The 19,601-nt window shown below is 42.6% G+C and overlaps 2 protein-coding genes across 6 annotated transcripts in view; one reads left to right on the top strand and one right to left on the bottom strand.

Annotated features, from left to right (window-relative positions):
• triob (trio Rho guanine nucleotide exchange factor b) overlaps nt 1–16,839 on the bottom strand; it is a 195,610-nt gene extending 178,771 nt beyond the window's left edge. For all 5 annotated transcript variants that reach the window (XM_017700847.2, XM_017700848.2, XM_017700849.2 and 2 more), the window contains exon 1: nt 16,603–16,839. In XM_017700847.2, coding sequence (XP_017556336.1) covers nt 16,603–16,669 — 67 coding nt within the window. In that variant the 5' untranslated portion in view covers nt 16,670–16,839. The remainder of the gene's footprint in view (nt 1–16,602) is intronic.
• A 2,342-nt stretch (nt 16,840–19,181) lies between these two features.
• Nucleotides 19,182–19,601, top strand: part of dnah5 (dynein, axonemal, heavy chain 5) — a 181,501-nt gene continuing 181,081 nt past the window's right edge. Inside the window, exon 1 of the mRNA XM_037536137.1 lies at nt 19,182–19,484. Within this exon, the coding sequence (XP_037392034.1) occupies nt 19,356–19,484 (129 nt within the window). The 5' untranslated portion in view covers nt 19,182–19,355. The remainder of the gene's footprint in view (nt 19,485–19,601) is intronic.

The following is a 19,601-nucleotide window of genomic DNA, read 5'->3' as shown; positions in this document are numbered from 1 at the left end:
TATCTTATCTAGATATCTAACCTCAGTTTGCCTTTTTTATGAAAAGAGTAAAAACATGTCTCTGGTGTTCATTTTGTGCAGATAGAATCGTTGTTTGTACTGCTTTTATTGTATTGCTTGTTCTTATTAGCCTGTAGATCAGCGGCTGTAGGCTAGTAGTCAGGATTGGTTGACACCACAGGGATTCCCAGAGGTCCCAATGATTTATTAGAGCAATAAATGCCGGGTATTGCAGAGAAAGAACACTGATGAACAAAAACATTATCTAAAAGTGTGAATTGTATCAAGCCGATCAGGCTGAGAGAGAAAACAGAATACTGTATAACATAATATTCTATAACTGAATATTTTATAACATGCTCAATTATTGTTTTAGGCCGGAATGCTCTTTAAATTTGGTAGGTTTTTTATTGGTTTGCTTTACTATAGATGAAAACATATGGCAAGACTCTAACTGAGTCCTAGCCCACCCTGCATATGGAAAATGGCTTCAGCAGCGTAGAAACTCACTGTGGGACTGTGGTCAATTTTATACCAATTGCATATGCACACGGAGTTTTAAAGCCCACAAACGCATCTCTATGTTCCAATTTCTAACAGATACATTAACCTTCTCACACTGTTAGCCCTCTTTTCGCACAACAGTTTATCCAAGGCCTAAAATCTAGGAAGCACAAACCTAAACATAACCTGGGGAAAAAAGAGCGCAGAGCTGAGATCCAAGTTCAGCTCAGCCGCGGAGCTGCGGAACGCTTATCTCTGCATGTTATTCCGACAAACCCTTGCAGAACAAACAGGGACGTCCAAACAAAGCGAGGTCTAAAGAGAGTTAGTGTGTGTGTATAAATTCTGTTGGACAGCTGTTCCATAGATCCCAACACAGAGCTTCCAGCTGTATACAAACCGCTGCTACCTTTTTTAATCAGTCCCTGCTTCCATTCATTAAAACACCCTCATATATAAAGGGACTCCTAAACTGTTTTATTTGATGTATGGCTTCCTTTGTTATAGCAAGAGACCACCAGCACACCAGCATGTGCAGAGGAACAGATACTCAGTAAATGCCTTTTTCCTTTGCTCTCTCTCTCTCTCTCTCTCTCTCTCTCTCTCTCTCTCATTTCTTCCTCTCTCTCTTCCTCTCTCTCTTCCTCTCTCTCTTCCTCTCTCATTTCTTCCTCTCTCTCTTCCTCTCTCTCTTCCTCCCTCCCCTCCACTGGAAACATGTAGTTTCATTCCAGTAAGAGACACAGGGTGACACTACTGCAGACTGTAGAGCAGCAATCTCAGACTACTGGCTCACAGGCCAGAGACATCTTCTCTCGCTATACGGCCAGTTACGTATCTAACAAATGTTACTGCACTTAAATGTTTACACCTGACGAGTAGATTTGCTTCACCCACTAGACATTGTGGCTGGTTACCAAACATAAGTTTATAAAATCAGCTTAGGCCGATGCTTAGAACTAGAGTGCTGCAAGAGGAACACTGAGCGGGAATGGTTGTAGTTTAGCTATAGCTAACTGTTATAGCTAGCTTTTATTCTAATTTAGATCAATAGTTAGATCTGCAGTACATATGGCATCGGAGTTAAGAAATGAATGGAATTATCAAAAGTATATACTGAGAACGCAGAAATAGCCCCTTTACTTTGCCAGCTGTCATAATTTTACATCATCTGATCACAAGTACTTGAGCTAATCAAGGGCAACAAACTGAATGTGAATTGTGAGCGTCTACATATAACAGAAAACAAAAGGCATTTATACAACCATGTCATGGTTTTATGAAAACAGCTGTTTGTCATTGGTTGGGATTGACTAAATATCGAGAGAGGCAAGATAGGAAGCAAGATAGCCAATCTGCTATTCTGACCACTTTAATAGTTAACAACAATTAAACTTTAGATTGTAACTATTTATATGACAAACTTCAGGTACCACTTCATTCGGATAGTCCACTTCAGATGCTTTGTAGATACTTGACTGACGTTCAAGTTACATTCAACTAAATCTACTTAATTGACCATAATGTTCTTTAACTCTAAACCTGGCTCTAATCCTAACCCTAATCTTAACCTCAACACAAACCCTAAGCCCAACCCTCACTCTGATCCTAGCACTAATCCTGGTCCAAAACCTAACACAGTTGTACCACTGTTTAGAATCACCTGAGTTAATGGCATTGATTCTACTATTATTATTGCTATTATATTAATAGTAGTAAACAGATGTTGGCAGGTACGGGGGGAAATCGCTAGTAAACACTGTCTAAGGTGCACTTAAATTAGTACCTATATTATGTAGTTTTAATCATACTTAGGAAAAAAAACACTAGATACTTTTATATCCGCACTTTTATATCTGCAATTTTCATCCGGGATCAGTAAATTTCTCTCTTTTCCAACCAGGCCCCCTTGAAGGAAACCACCTAGTAGTGGCCCCCAGGTTGAGTCTGAAACCCCTGCTCTACACTGTGCATACAATGTGTGAGATCCATTTGGTATTGTGGTGCAGCAGCGTTTCCAGTTCTTCCAGAGCCTTGCTGATGCTCTGATATAATCTTGCTTTAAGAGCCAAAACAGCTAATCCTAACCACCCTAAACAGACCCCCCCACCCCCTGATTAGAGAGGAGAACTGACAATGACTGATAAGGCTCCGCCGAATTACAGCACCCAACAACGGACTTTAGAGCAGTCATCTAGAACCTGCACACCGGCCTGCCACATCAGGCAAGGATCTTCCCTGATCTGGGACTGGCCACTCCAGCGCTAATGGGTCGGACATCAGCCTTGATCAGAAGAAGATTTTACGGTCGACTGGTCGCTGTTCAGCTGGCACAATACTCTTGTCCGTCACCCCAGGCAGTGCCGACAGGCCACAGGAATGAATGATTTACTTCAGCCAATTTCCATCCAAATGGAATTGCTACTGTGAGTTGAGATTTATGCTGACGTATACCTTTATCGCTATTACACATACACCAGCCCATCCCTTATCAATAACACCCACACAGACAAAACATCCACAGTACTAGCACAGTAGTGGCTGGCCCTTTTTATCAATTGCTTCACTTGTGGCTGCTAAGTAAAACACAACATGCTGCATTTTCCTCCTTTGTAACTTTAGGCATTTGGGCTGAATGAGCATTTTAGATGATTTGTAATCTAGCCAGGTTGCTAAATTTAGCTTTCAGCTTGTTGTCCTCCACATCTGATCTTCACTTCTGCTGTTTAAGTAAGCCATTCTCACCATTATAATGATCTGAAGACCACAGTTATTTGACTGCAATAAAACAGTTGGCTTCCTAGCCGTAACGTTAACTCACTGGCCCCAAAAATCCACCTCAAAGCAGTTGTATGTTTTCAAAAGTTCCTCCCACCATCACAGGGAGGTTCTTCTAGTCTTTAAACTTCACTCCAGAGACCAATTTCACCGCAGTAGGATGCAAGTAAGCATGTTTACAACTGATGCAGCCATACTTAAATCTCTCACGTTGGCCAGGAACGCTCTGCACTGTGATCGTGCAGAAATATTTGATAAAAACATCTGATCAAGCATTGAACACATCTCCGCTCCGATGGTCCACAAGCTGAAGTAAAGAAATGTAATATCGCATGGGGGAAATGAGACCTGATTATATCTTGCATTTTAAGTTATGTTAAGTTGCATTTTAAAAAGGCAAATGTAATTTGCTTGGACGAAGATCCAATCAGCACACTTAGATCACGTTAATGCCAAGTTTAAAAGGGCTTAAGATGCCCCTGTGAAAGAAAACATGCATAACAAGCTTCCCTCAAACATCTGCTTGCCAGGCATACTATGTGTTCTTTACAAGATGCATATAGAGGGGGTGGGGAGAGAGAGAACCGCCAAAACCTGGGCTCTAGCCAAATTCTCTTCCTCCACTTCTGAGTAAGATAGCGTAGTGTAGCCACTTCATATCCCATTATACTCTTCCATGTCTAGATTCCATTGAGGCCAACTGGCAACTAGGCTAACGTGGAATGCAGGATAGCAGAATCTGACCTCGCCAGCGAACGTAAGGTTTCAGAAAACAGAGCGCTCCACCCTGTTCTTCCTCCTCTGATCCAATGGCTTGTTTGTGAGCACTACTGGATCCCCCACCTTGCTGTAAATGAGTCTGCAACACCCAAAGCTACTGCTGTCATGCAGAGAAGCAGTGTCTCCCTCAAAGGTTCGTTACATTACATAACAATGAACTTTCCGCTTCAAGAGACAGCGTGGCTAAACTCAACACCACTAGGTCAAAGCATGCGAGCTTGCGTTTCAGAGTTAATAAACTGGAAATAGGGCAGCATGCTTCATCATGGACTTGTGTCTGTCCTAACAGTCACTGCACTTATAGAGACAAGCTGCTTTATTACTGAGTGCCATGGCAGCCTCCAGTAGCAGTAAACCTGCCCTCTAACCTCATTTATGACAACAGTGAAACCAACTGCCCTAAGAGCTTGATTACTGGAGTAAAACTGACATCCATCAACAGTGATACATCAAAACTTCATTAATTGTCATTAAGTGCTGCACAAAAGTCAAAGATCACTCTTTTTTATTTCATTTCCAGTCAAAATGGCAACTGAGAACATGTCCAGTCTAATTAATCAAGAAATCTTGAAGTTGAGGTCTGGACTATGGTGTGGTCAGTCCATTGTTCTGAGGACTCCAGCAGCTTCTTTATTTCATTTGCAGAAGTTCTTTTTTTGTGTGCTTCCCTTTCTCAGTAACAGCTTCTTGAAAGTTGAACATCCTTTCAGACTCTTAGCGTCGAGTTCTCTTCGCACAGAGGAAGGAGGGACAAACACCTGTGCATTTTTTTCAGATCTGACACCAGAGTGGAGCTTATTTTCTCTACTCTCAAAGTCTAATCTCTATCTCTTGAAAAATGAATGACTTGTACTGGATGGCCATTCTGAACAGAAATGAAATAAATAAAATGTCTGTGAAATAAATAAATGAAGTGTGTGTGTATGTGTATGTGTATATATATATATATATATATATATATATATATATATATATATATATATATATATATATATATATATACACACACATACACACACACAGCTGTTGTCGGAACAAAACTCCATTTTGACATGATTTGAATATGCCTGTTTTTTTTTACACAGTATGTAAATTTTATGATGAACGGACCGAAAGAAACAGCCCAAAATGACATGGAAAAATGTCTGGTTCCATTGACTTACTTTGAAAGTAAAGTCGTTTTTTCCTTCTCCTCTGAAGTTACCGTTTTGGAGATACGAGGTTTTGTTCCAACAACAGTGATGCATACATATGATAGATGAGAGAGAGTAGCCTGACAAATGCTTTGTAAATGTGTTCCCTTTGGAGTATTTTGACAGACAACCATATTCCATTCTCTAACTGCACCTATCCCTAGTTCTTCAGCAGCAAAGTATGATCTCACAGCAGATATCCTACGATGAACATGTTATGGTCTGGAATGCTCTATTTTTACATAAGTCTTATAGAATTGCTGGAAATTAGGCAATGTGGGGAAAGATCCAATCCGCAATCGTCTGTGCTGTTTGCGCTAACCTGTAATCAGACAACTACAAAAGATTCCTGTGAGTTAAAACCTCCACTCTGGATTACAGGAAATGGTAAAGCTCAATTAGTTTTCCTCTAGCAAATGACAAAATGATTGTACCGCGGGAAACCCCAAAGTTTCTAGTTAGGTTCTACGTCTGAAAGAAACCTGATAGCCAATACAACAGAAGCAGGAACAGCTTTGTGCGGCCTAAGCATAATAACTTCGGTCTTTTCCCAACCGTGGGCCACAAAAGCCATTCACACTTCATCTGTATCCTTGATCTAGAAAACAGATCGTTCATACAGAGTGATCACCACAAGTTTGGAAGAAACGTTGTAATGACCTCCGGGCTTCTTTCGCATAGATTCCTGTGGGCTTCTTTAACAGTTGAGCTGGAGTCCACAGAGCCACCACAGCGGAGTATAAATATTCAGTGGCCACAGCGCTGCTTTGTATTGCAGTAGACTTCAAAAGAACCGAGGACGATAACAATGTGACGCTGCTGCAGAAATTCTCAGGGCAAGCCACATCACAGAAAAAAAGGCCATTTTCTTGGCAAGATGCTTTCTGCATTCTTCTCAGAGACTGAGGGTTTCAAAAGAGCTTGAGATGCCTTTTGGCCATCATCTGCCATTTCCTCAAGTGGCTGGAGTATGTCATGACAAACTCACTCTTCGCACAAGCGTAAACAGTATGTGGGGACTCCCACACTAAATTAGCCACCAACACTGACAGAACAGCCACTGATACTGTATAACATGGTGCAGTGTCTATAGTACCCATGGCCAAGGGCTTTCCAATGTGTAATTTCCCTGTGGAATTAAGTGGTTGTGTGTGCAGCAAGCATAATGGAAAAGGCAGTTAATCCCACCTCATCACAGGAATTGCAAATAGAAAACGTATTTGCAACACTTTCCTCCCATAAAATGGGTGGGCTGATTAAACTGCAGTGGCCAAGTAGTCGAGGTGATATCACTGCCTGGAAGTCAAGACTAAGTCTGATATCATCTTGTATCATTTGACCTTCACCAATAACCTTTGAATGTTAGGAGGGAAAGCAGTCATGTCAAATGAAAGCTCTTTCTAATTACACACATGAAAACTCACAAGCAAAACAGACAACAAAAGGTGCACTCTGGGACTAAAATACAGGCCTAAGTGCTGTGGAGATATTTAGTTTATTGAGTACAACAATTGCAAATACAAGTCATCTAAAAATTTTACTGTTTTCTAGTATTATTGACTTATATCTCCCTTTGAGATCCTGCATTTATTAAGTAGAAGCCATTGTAAACATTCACCTCATCTTTGTTGTACTGTGTAAACAGTCCCATCATGTGTTCTATCTACCTGTCACACTCTACCTGGTTCAGTCAGAGACTCATACCATCAAGGACTCCACTTCCCAGAATCCTTCAGTCTGTCATGAGACTCTTCCAGCCAATCATAAACCACCCATCAGATCACTGTCACTTAAATTCTAATCAATCTAATCATCTGTTTAGCTCAGTATACAGTGCCTTGCAAAAGTATTCGGCCCCCTTGAACTTTTCAACCTTTTGCCACATTTCAGGCTTCAAACATAAAGATATGAAATTGTAATTTTTTTGTGAAGAATCAACAAGTGGGACACAATCGTGAAGTGGAACGAAATTTATTGGACATTTTAAACTTTTTTTAGAAATAAAAACTGAAAAGTGGGGCGTGCAATATCATTTGGCCCCCTTGCGTTAATAGTTTGTAGCGCCACCTTTTGCTGCGATTACAGCTGCAGGTCGCTTGGGGTATGTCTCAGTTTTGCACATCGAGAGACTGAACTTTTTGCCCATTCTTCCTTGCAAAACAGCTCGAGCTCAGTGAAGTTGGATGGAGAGCGTTTGTGAACAGCAGTTTTCAGCTCTTTCCACAGATTCTCGATTGGATTCAGGTCTGGACTTTGACTTGGCCATTCTAACACCTGGATACGTTTATTTGTGAACCATTCCATTGTAGATTTTGCTTTATGTTTTGGATCATTGTCTTGTTGGAAGATAAATCTCCGTCCCAGTCTCAGGTCTTTTGCAGTCTCCAACAGATTTTCTTCCAAAATGGTCCTGTATTTGGCTCCATCCATCTTCCCATCAATTTTAACCATCTTCCCTGTCCCTGCTGAAGAAAAGCAGGCCCAAACTATGATGCTGCCACCACCATGTTTGACAGTGGTAATGGTGGGAATGGTGTGTTCAGGGTGATGAGCTGTATTGCTTTTGTGCCAAACATAACGTTTTGCATTATGGCCAAAAAGTTAGATTTTGGTTTCATCTGACCAGAGCACCTTCTTCCACATGTTTGGTGGGTCTCCCAGGTGGCTTGTGGCAAACTTTAAACGAGACTTTTTATGGATATCTTTGAGAAATGGCTTTCTTCTTGCCACTCTTCCATAAAGGCCAGATTTGTGCAGTGTATGACTGTTGTCCTATGGACAAAGTCTCCCACCTCAGCTGTAGATCTCTGCAGTTCATCCAGAGTGATCATGGGCCTCTTGGCTGCATCTCTGATCAGTCTTCTCCTTGTTTGAGCTGAAAGTTTAGAGGGACGGCCGGGTCTTGGTAGATTTGCAGTGGTCTGATACTCCTTCCATTTCAATATGATCGCTTGCACAGTGCTCCTTGAGATGTTTAAAGCTTGGGAAATCTTTTTGTATCCAAATCCAGCTTTAAACTTCTCCACAACAGTATCTTGGACCTGCCTGGTGTGTTCCTTGGTCTTCATGATGCTCTCTGCGCTTTAAACAGAACTCTGAGACTGCATTCATATGGAGACTTGATTACACACAGGTGGATTCTATTTATCATCAGTCATTTAGGTCAACATTGGATCATTCAGAGATCCTCACTGAACTTCTGGAGTGAGTTTGCTGCACTGAAAGTAAAGGGGCCTAATAATATTGCACGTCCCACTTTTCAGTTTTTTATTTCTAAAAAAAGTTTAAAATATCCAATAAATTTCATTCCACTTCATGATTGTGTCCCACTTGTTGTTGATTCTTCAAAAAAATTACAATTTCATATCTTTTGTTTTAAGCCTGAAATGTGGCAAAAGGTTGAAAAGTTCAAGGGGGCCGAATACTTTTGCAAGGCACTGTATATACCTGTCTGTTTGCTCCTGATCTTTGCAAAGTATTGCCATTGTTCCCTCAGTGCATACCAAGCCGTTTATTTTCCTGATTGCTGTTCCGTGTTTTGACCTCACTTTGTATTCTCTGATTTATGATTCTCGCTCTTGTTTTTGGCTTTTTTGTTTGGACGTTTCTTTTATGGTTTTGACCCTCGCCTGTTTTTTTACTTTTTCACCTAATCTTATGTATTCTATTTGGCTTTTTTTTTGTTATTGACCTGGTCTGATGTTAACTCTGTTCATCTCCTATATATATATTTACACTAAATAGTGTAAATCATTATTCTGAACAACCGAACACACACACACACACACACATACACATATATATGTGTGTGTGTGTGTGTGTGTGTGTGTGTGTGTGTGGTTGTTCAGAATAATGATTTACACTATTTAGCCAGAGAGGAAAGAAATTTGAACAATTGTGTGAATAAGATATCAACTTCCCTAGTCACAAAAGTGGCTCTCTTCACATCTTTTTGGCAAAGAGAAACAGTCAGGGCCTTCTAGGCAAAAACACACCTGTAATTTTCAGCTCGTTTTTATTCATGAATAAAAAGTGTGGAATAACACTTGTATTTAAATTTTGAGAATGACAGTACTACTCAGAAAATGGCTGGATGGATGGACAGTACTACTCTATTAATGTTAAGTTTAGGATGGAAACTAAAGGGTCCAGCTGTAGAAACACCAAGCAGAAAATTGGCCAATTGGGAACTGCTTTTCTCCATAGTAGATATAGCTAGCTATAGATCTCCTATTGGTTAGCCTTCTGAAGTCTTAGATATGTCACTCACTGTGAATACGAGCAGCAGCTTAATCGACGGGTTGTTAGAAATGGGAAACGGCAACGGCAGCAGCAGCAGCAGCTCTGTACCTAAATGACTACAAAAGTAAAATATATGCCTGTGTGCCTGTTGCGAACTTTAAGACACAATGTCTTTTAGAAGTTCCAGTGTCTGTATTTATCTAGAATGAAGAAAAAATGTTAATGTAAATCACTGTTAGCTTAGTGCTAACTGCTAGAATCCTATTAGGACACTAGTAGAAGTTAGCATTACCACAGAGGTGGATTTCTTCTCATGTTTGACCAAGTATTGACATTTATGTCTCAAATTGAAGGCCAAGCTCTAAAAGTCACAATTCACTACTGCACTTTGGTGACATTATCTTCTATTGGCCTATAAAAATGAAATATTATATTTGTAGATAAATGATCATGAGCTGCCGTTGTGCTGTGATTCTCTCAGAATGATCTGCTGACTGTAGACCCCTGCTCCCCTTTCCCACAGAAAAACTCATTTAATCTTCACGTGAGGGGCTTATCCAGCATTCACGACAGCAAATTTCACCAAAAGGCAATGAGTTGGTATGTTAGTAATAAACAATGCCTGTGAAGGTCTGACTCAACATACAACAGCTGGATAATGCAGCAAAGCATCCTTCAGGCAATTAGGCATTTTCAATGTCTGTGCCAGGAACCAATGGAGCTGATACTAAACAAGCCCAGGGATCAACCACAATATCTCATCTTTGCATTCCTCTTCCAAAACCATTTGCTGCATAAATAAACCCACTAAAATGTGAGCAACGCTAAATGAAAAAAGCATTAGCATAAAATCAAACTTGGTGTCCCGCTTACCCAAAATACTAATCAATCAACACATGATTGGTATTCTTTTTCATGATTGGTATAATTTTTCTATCTGTACTTCAGTGATGGAGCTACAGGGCTAAGGCCTGAAACATACTTTACACAAGGTCGTGAACCCAGACACTTTAAACTATGCAGAAGGGGTATCAAGCATTGTTGCGTTCAGAAATGTCACAACTCTCTACTTGCCCACGTTTAGGTGTTGATGCTGTTGGAATAACAGTAGATCCCTCTCTGATTCGTCCTCTATCATCCCTTTCATTATTTAGTGTTTGACCACCACAGCAACGTAAGAACAGAGTTTTTGCAGGACCGAGCATTTGCAATGCGTTGGTCGAGCGCTGTTATTGGAGTAGGTTTCTTTTTCCTAACGCTGCTAGCAAACACTAGAAGTCACCTAAATATTTTCATAAATGCTTCCCCAAAACTCTTAACTTGCTGAAACTGTCTTTATTAGGGTCACACAGACTTGACAATGTGGTTTAGGACACAGTAATTTGCAAAAGTCAGAGACCGCATGTCCTTTACGTAATTAAATCTAATCAAAACGGCTATTAAGCAGAAGTCTTCATTTTCAGGACATATTTCTGAGAAGATCAGATATAAGATAATCCACTTGCATAAAGAAGGGCAGAGTAAAAGAAAAATACAAGGAAAGGAAGGAGTTTCTGAAACAGGAAGATACAGAGAAATGAAACTCCGAATAACCATGCAAGACCTGGTAGGCCACCAAAACTGTCCCTACTGGATAAACAGAACTTAAAGCTTTCATCTTTGAGAGAGAGGAAAAAATTAAGCTTCACTCTTGCTTCAGACATGAAATAATCCACAGCTGTTTCTGTCCATCCTTCCTCTATGAGAAGACACCTCAGCACTGTGAGAAAGGAAGTGTAGCTGTTAAGAAGCTCTTACTGAGAAAAGGCAATTATGCAGATCAAACAAAGAAGCCGCTGATGTTCTCAGAACAATGGACTGACCGCACCAGAGTCCAGGCTTCAGCATTACTGAATGCGTTTGGGATTACCTGGATGGTAGGAAGCAGAAAAAACAAACAACTTCTAGGACTGAACTTTGGAGGTGTGGAAAAATATCCCTGCAGATTTCTGAAAGCAAGTCTCCTGAAAAGAATGAAAGCTGTCAATGTGGCAAGTGTGCACACACTAAATACTGAAAGACCTGATATTATATTTAGTCACTGAGGCTTCTGTGTAACGTTGTGATAAATATCTGCTTTCTACCTTTTTTCCTGATGCAGGAAAATGAATCATTTAATTGTAAATTTAACTGTAAATGAAATAAATGAAGGGTGGTCTCTGACTTTTGCACAGCACCATGCTAAAATGAAGCTGAACGCTGTAGGCAGCCACTTTAGACAACAGGTGTTGATGATGAATTCCGACTCCCCTCTGTGTGCGCGCACGTCACGCTTGCATATGGACGCTACAGATTATGTGCGCAATTTCTGTTGGTTCTATTTTTAAGTAAGTGTTAATCTTACATTTTTCGACTGAAGATGTGTTTATAAATAGGAACAACAGAAATCATGACGCCTATCATCCAAATGCTTGTGTGACATGCGAGTATTCCGTAGCGGGACGACCCATTTCTTTAACTCAGGCATTACTGTGTATGTTCAGCAGGGCCAACTGATGCATCTCATGGTGTTGCGGAAAAAACAGAAACAGTCTTTTTACCAAACTAGTCAGTGAGGGGGGATAAACTGGATCGTTGATCCTCCTAAGGCCAGAGGACGTGGACGACACACATAAAGTCTGTGGCCTGCTTTTCCCTGATTCTCAATTCTCTTAATCTCCAAAGACAAAGTTGCTGTCTGCTGCTCCAAAAGCAGACGCTCTGCATCGGGAGTGCCAAACTCCGTCTTGAAGGTCCACAGGCATTCTCTCTTTTTTAGACTTCTCATAAATTTGCTCCCCAGCAGGGGAGAAATCTATACATCTGACCAGTTATAGCATACCAACATCCCCTCAGAGGGACAATATTAGTAACCATAACAGAACTCGATTGCTTTTTGTGCAGCTGTGCCATGGTCACCTCTTCTGCGTTCCTCCTTCAAAGGCCAGTTTTGGCAATACTGGCCAGGTTGCCAAGCTGTTCTAGAACTGAACAAAAGCACATTAGGTGGGCTGCTAAATCCAATGAGGTCCTACTCAGTGAGTAAGGCTCAGAGGCTAAGTAGGGCAAAAAGGAGACATCCAAACCTCCGGAAACACAAAATGCGTTTAGAGCAGCTATAGGGATGAACAGGGCCTGAGTGCCAAGGCCAGAGTGTTTAACAAGCCCAGAGCAATTAGGAGGCCAGCTGGAGAAATGGAGAGAGCAATGGCCTCCTTTCAGAATCATAGTTCTGGGTTGATTACATTGAGATAGAAGGCTAATAATTTCTCTGGCCAATACATTTGGTCAGTGTCCTTTTCTTCAGCTTGATTGCTGCATCCAAGTAGGCTTTGCTTATTTTATAGGCTTTTGCTGATGTCACTGATGATAAGTGGAGCTCAATACCATAACCAATGCTTTTCCCCCACACACAACTATGGCATAACTACCAGCAAAGCTGGTCCCTGAAATGATCACTAACTTATGACGGATGGGTTAAAATAAATGAGTTTATATTCTGATTTGTCATTACATGATTTCCTAAAGGGAACGCCATGTAGAGCACAACTTTAACATAATATAAGACAGTATGGTCAGAGCTGTATGCAATGCTTCATGCAATATTGATCCAACAACTCAGCACAGGATCCCAGAGGCATACAACCACTTTAAGATTCTTCTCTATCAAGAAGCTTAGCTTCCAGTTCATTCACTTTGGGTTATATGAACACTGCTTCTCAATACAACAGAATTTAATTCACATAGATTAATGGCAAACAGGAGCTTAAGGTGTTTACTCAAAGCCTTCCACTGAAAAGAGTCCTTCAGCTTTTGTATAATTTGGTTTCAATATGTTCAATATGCAATTCTAACTAACAATAGTGCAATATTAACTACCATACAATACTGTGTACAGAGATCACCCTTCATTTGTTTAAGTTCCAGTAGAAGCTGACATTTAGTGTAAGTATGAGTTTGTAAAATGGAGCTCAAAAAGACAGAGAAAGTGGGACTCGTACCAACCCAGACCACCAGAACAGTCACCATCTCGTGGACAACACTTAAGCTTTCACCTTTGAGAAAATCAAGCTCCACTCTTGCTCCAGACGTGAAAATATCAACAGATGCTGTGTGTCTCAAAGGATGTGTAGCTGTCAAAACAACATTGCCGAGAAAAGGACAGAAAATTGTAAATAACATATAAAGAAGCTGCTGGTGTCAGACCACTGGACTGACCACTACACCTCAACATCACTGAATGTGTTTGGGATTACATGGATTGTAAGAAGCAGAAGCAGAAAATCATCTTCAAACAAGACTGAACTTTGGAGGTGTGGAAAAATATCCTTGTAGATTTGTTGGGAAAAGTGCTCTGTAAAGAAAGGAAGTTGTAATAAAGGCAGAGTGAATATACTAAACGCTGAAAATTATACACTTAGGCCCAATCCCATTTCATCCCTTGCCCCTATCACTTAGCCCTCCGTTTTGCGCGTTCATGTCTAGGGGTAGGGTGTCCCAATTTTTGTTGAGAAAGAGGGGTAGGGCGAAGTGTTACGACTATATGGCCCTCCAAACAGAGGTTATTCAGAGGCTCACTCCAAACTGAGTGTTACAAGAAAAAAGAAAACCCAGCAAGATGGCTGTGAGAGCGACCAAAGAAACCCACAAATATGAGCATATTCTCTGTTAAAAATGATGATTATCATTGCATTATCTTAGTTTAATGTTGTTCCAATGTATTATGGTCATTTTCATCATAAAAAGGAACGTGCTAATGTCTTGGTAGCTAGCTAGCTAACTTTCCCGTTTCACCTTAAATAATCCAGCAGTATTGACGCCTGAAGCACCAGAATGTAACTCCTGCACCATTTAAGGTGGACCAGGAAAATTCGAACAAGAAGCTGGTGAATAGCTGAAACACCAAAGAATTTGCAGGGCGTGACAACAAATAATTGTTTTATTACCCCCTCTGTGAAAATATATGGTGCCCCAAATGTAACTAAAGCCCACCAGTGAGGTTATTGAACTTTTCCCTTCTCTGCTATCACTGAAGACGGGCAGGGTTGCCTGCAGAGCAGCGCTAGTAGCCTGTTAATGAAGTAAGGTTTTTTTTCTCTAATGTGAGGGTTGTCCCATTTCACAGGGCAAGATTTTAACCACTACCCCTTGTAACTCAGTTCCAAGGGGTTAGGATGACACTCAAAAACAAAGGGAAGGGGTAAAAAGAAGAAATGGGATTGTGCCTTAGTGGGGCTTCTGTGTGATTTTCTGTTATATACATTACATATATGTTATATATTTGTAATTACATAATATATATAACATATATTCTGCCCTGCGCTCTCTCTCTCTCTCTCTCTCTCTCTCTCATATATAGATAGATAGATATAGATACACAGTACCAAATGCCTTATGTCTGTATTGCAAAATAGTGTAATGTGACATCATGAGGTTTTCACTGTTTTCTACACACACACACACACACACAGACGGCAAGACCCCACTGATGTCAAACACAGGTGTGAGCACAGGGCCTGCTAGCACATCCCCTCCTCAAATGCACCTGGTGACGAGGAGACAGCTGACAGATAGCAATGAAACAGTTGACTCTAGAACATCCACTAGAGGTGGTCCGGGAATCAGGGAATCTCAGCACTGCTTTAAAAAGAGCAGGTTCAAACTGCACACGATCACTGACTGATAAATAATGCGTCAAGATCAGCACTAGTATTATCCTGCATATCGACTCGAATTCAGAACCCTGCTCATCTCACATGGTGGTTCATGATATTTTGATGATGTCATTCCACCATGAGAGACCAGATCAGCCAACGTCATACTCAAAAACAGTCACCCATGATGGGTGGGAGTAGGCAGGGAGAGAGGAAATGCAGCTGTATGGTGCACCTACGCACAAACCACTGACATCATGTTGGGGGAGGTGTTGATGGGGGGGTAAGCTGGAGCAGCTCCACTCTAAAAAAGAAGTTTGTACTACCTTCAGGAAAGGAAATAGTTCTATATAGAACCATAAACACTCAAAGAACCCTTTGTATGATTGAAGGATGGTCCTTCTAGTGTTACCACGTCACACTTGAAACAACAGAGAACCCTTTTCAAAAAGTGTGCACCATCCTTCAGCTTCACCAGGCGTAGAATAGAGCACTACCAACCTTAAAGGGGCACTCCAACCAAAATAAAAAGCGGAACCATTATTTTATCTGTTGTAAATGTGACAACTCACCCCCTACAGCGGTGCCAGAACAGACTAAAGAGTGAGGTTTTTCATTTTAAAGACTAGGAAACCCCCCTTCTGATGATGTTTCCTGAAGGTGGGAGGAGCTACAACTGCTGTGGGGTCCATACATGAGGAGGGGTTCTTTCATTTTTTTTCCCCAGGTATCTTTCTAATGCAGGAATGTTGCTGCTAGGAATCTAAATATCACATCTGTATTTATTAGCCTCTACATCCTCAGCTAGTTACTGATTGTATGACAGTTGTGAAATGCATGCTGGGTATTGTAGTGAATGAACACTGAATGTAAACACAAAAAGGACACACACCATGAGGCTGAGGGATGCAATGCTGCACTCTGCAAATCTGCAAAGCAAGGCAAATAGCCTATCAAATGCCTAGTTTTAGCGTGGAATTAGCCTTTAAGCTCCAGCTGAGGTAGACCAGTGTACACGGCTACCTGCCTCCAGCTTCATGTAGGGCAGCCTCCCACCTTCAGCCTCACGTCTAGGCTACAATAGAGCGGTCTGACTCCTCCGTCCCTCTGTCACTCTGGTTTAGGTGTGGTGTGAGGAGCTACAGTGGGCACTGTGGATGTGAGCCAGTGCTGCAGGGCGAATGGTTCAGACCTTCCAGCGCAAAACACACTAAGCAGCTGCTACAGGGCTGCCATGCTGCATCACTGGGGCCCAATCGTGCAGTCACATCTGCAGACCCGCAGCCGTTCTCTCCACACCCCCCACCTCCACCCACCCGCGGGGCTTTGTTCTCCCGAGCTCCAAAAAATGATGAGGCAGAGGGGCAAAAACACGAGCTCGTGCACCCTCTCCTGCACCCCTACCTCCGCCCCCTCCGCTGAACCGGACTCACCGGATTTGAAGAACGCCGCTATGTCTGCTCCGTCCTTAGACGAGTCGTCTGCTTCTCCCGAGCTCATGGCTTCAACGGGTCGCCACGGTTTCTATACAGGTCCAGCGCTGGTGCTCCGGTGTAGAGAGGCAGAGCGGGGAGAGGAGAGAGTCCTGGTTCTTTTCATCGAAGAGCGACCCGTAGGTGCGTGCCTTCACTCGGGGAGCGGAGACCCTCCATCTTGGCTCGCTGCTGAGGATTCGGGCTCCGGCAGGGGGCGCCGCGGAGCTCTCACGGAGACGCGGGGAGGGAAGGGGGGGCCGGCGGGGTTTCTCCGCCAGTACACAGGCTCCAGCGCTGGCTTAACGGTTTTAACAGCAGCCAGACTTTGATTTCATGTTCTCTCTACATATATATCTGCACTGCTTAGTGGGGGTTCCGTCCTTTTTTCTCAAAACGGCTGCGCAGTTAAACCGCTGAGATGTAAACAAAGTCGCTCGAGCGGTTTGGTGTGAAACGGTTCACTGCAGGGAACAGAACTCGGTTCCTTCCCATAGAAAACCAACACATTAGCATGTCTGTTTTAGATGTGAGGTCTCAAATACTTTACTTCGTTTCAAAAAGCATCCCAAGCACTAAAGTACAGCCACTTCAGTACATTTACACGGGCTCCTGCTCCATGTGGGTTTACAGTGGAGGTGGTAGGAGCCGGACGTCACGCTGACAACGTTGCCACTATGTTGTCACAATGTTGTCGGATAACATCGTCACAAATTTCAGAGGAATTGCATTTTAACGTTGCGGGCATCAAAACAAAAGGCTGTCACAACGTTGTCACAATGTAACTTAGCTGCGTTTGCAGGGACACAGCCATCTTACTTACTACCCAAATGTCAGCCTAAATGTGTCTAAATGTTGTATGATAACAGATAAAACTCTCTGGGTACCATTTTGCCTCCCAACCTCCTGCTCGATTGATTAAAAACTATATTTTGGCCAAATCCTTATTGTTAGTGTCTCGGGCATCAGGCGGCGGTTTCCATGCCATCTCATGTAATGAAGGTCTGTGAGGAACTCTTAGAGACAGTAGCCTCTAAAGCTCCTTGGAACCACCGCAAAAGGTGGGCGTCATGTGAGAGCTGAACCTGTCTTCTTTCCAGTCGAATAGACGGGCAATGTCACTGTAAGCCCCTATAATAAAAGCTGAACTCACTTTGTTTTGTCTACAGAAAGTCGACCCATTTTTCCACAAATAGGCTATAAACTATAACCAGATGGCGTCTCTTCAGTGATCTGCTCTGTTAAAATGACCTTTATAAAGTAACACAGAGCGGCAAACATGTTCGGCTTTCAGCAGTAAACAGTAAGCTTATAGAAATATATGTGATCATAAAACACGTTCTGTTAGTTTGAGAGGAGCTTTTACAAAAATAAATAAATAAATTGCGTTTATTTCGTGCAGTTACTGAACAATGTTCCGTACGATTTGGTCAAAAATTCTGGCTCAGTATGTTTCGGAGCATTTCACACCAAACCCATGCTTTGCTTACATGACAACCAAGAAATGTTGAAAAATCAGCTGAATGACAAATTAATTACCTAGAAGTGGACAGACAGACGGGCGGGCACGGAACGCTAGACAACGGACAGATGGGTAAACAGACGTTGTCCGTAAAGCACCGCCCCCTGCAGTAGGATTGGGTAGTGTTGCCCCTCCTCCCGCACTTGGCGCCAATCATGCAACAGGAGGGCGGGGTTTGACAGAATGCGGGTGGAAAAACAAGGCGCAATGGAAGGTTTTGAAAGGGGGGGTCTCCTGGAATCCCCCATCAACACGCCCCTATACATAGATGAGGTCACTGTTTTCAGGATGACGTCGTTGTATACTATAAATTACTCCAGTAAAAACGTATGAATTTTACCGTCTGTGTTGTTTTCTTGCAACTAGACGCGCAGATAAATTTGCATCACTGAACATTGATGAAGCATAAAAATACGGAGGGGGTGGGCTAGGGTATGATACCGTAAAAAAACAACTGTATGACATTAAAATAGAAATCCTAGTAAAAATAAGACAAACTCTACATTTTACGGGCCGATGTAGCTGCTTTAAGGAGCCGCTGCAGCGTCACATTAAGGCCTGTGGGGATGTGTGTGAACAGAGATGCTACTGAATTGGGCTGTCCAACAGAGTCCCCTTGTGGCTGTTTCTCAGAATTACACCACGCTGCACAGCACACTGCGTCTAACTCAATGGTGAGCAAAACTTTTCCTGGAGGGCCTGAACAGGACCTGGACAGCTTACACAGGTGATTCTAACTCTTAATCCAACCGGATTCACCTCACTAGTTCATTAACCGGGTTATTCGGTGCGCTAGAGCAGGAGAGTCTCTGAGCTGATCGGGTCTGCCGCTCTGCCTGAGAGTAATCACACCAGAGCTCCTCATTTAGAGGACGCCTGTGATTCCTCAGCGGTGTTTCCGCGAGCGCAGCCTTCTGTGGCCTGATCTCACCGATGAAGAGGAGTCTGAGCTGCAGCTTTATCCAGTGAAAGGAGTTTGTCTGAAGGTCTCTGATTGGTCACTCCGCCCTCCGGACTCTCGGTGCGTCCGCGTCTCCATGGTAACAGGTAACAACAACTTGGGCTCTACTGCAGAGCGAACGCGGCGCGGAGCTGCACGTGCACAACGTGTTCTAAACGGGTTTTAATACAGATTCGAACATGGGTCGAAGGGATTGACTCTGCTGGAGCGACGATTAATACAGACTCAGATATGGAGCAAAGCGCCGAACTACTGAAGCCCCCGCCAGGCAGAGAGCGAGAGCGAGCGGCGCAGTGGAACCGGAACGCGCGGAGGAGGCAGGCGGTGCCTTCCGGAGAGAAGAGCATTAGAGAGATACAGGTGGGTGGAGCCAGTGATCAGGGAGATACAGGTGAGTGGAGCCAATGATAAAGGAAATACAGGTGACTGGAGCCAGTGATCAGGGAGATACAGGTGGGTGGAGCCAATGATCAGGGA

This window comes from Pygocentrus nattereri, chromosome 3 (genome assembly GCF_015220715.1).
Source record: "Pygocentrus nattereri isolate fPygNat1 chromosome 3, fPygNat1.pri, whole genome shotgun sequence".
Lineage (NCBI taxonomy): Eukaryota > Metazoa > Chordata > Actinopteri > Characiformes > Serrasalmidae > Pygocentrus > Pygocentrus nattereri.
Note: the sequence above shows the minus strand (reverse complement) of the source record. Positions and strands in the feature narration are given on the sequence as shown.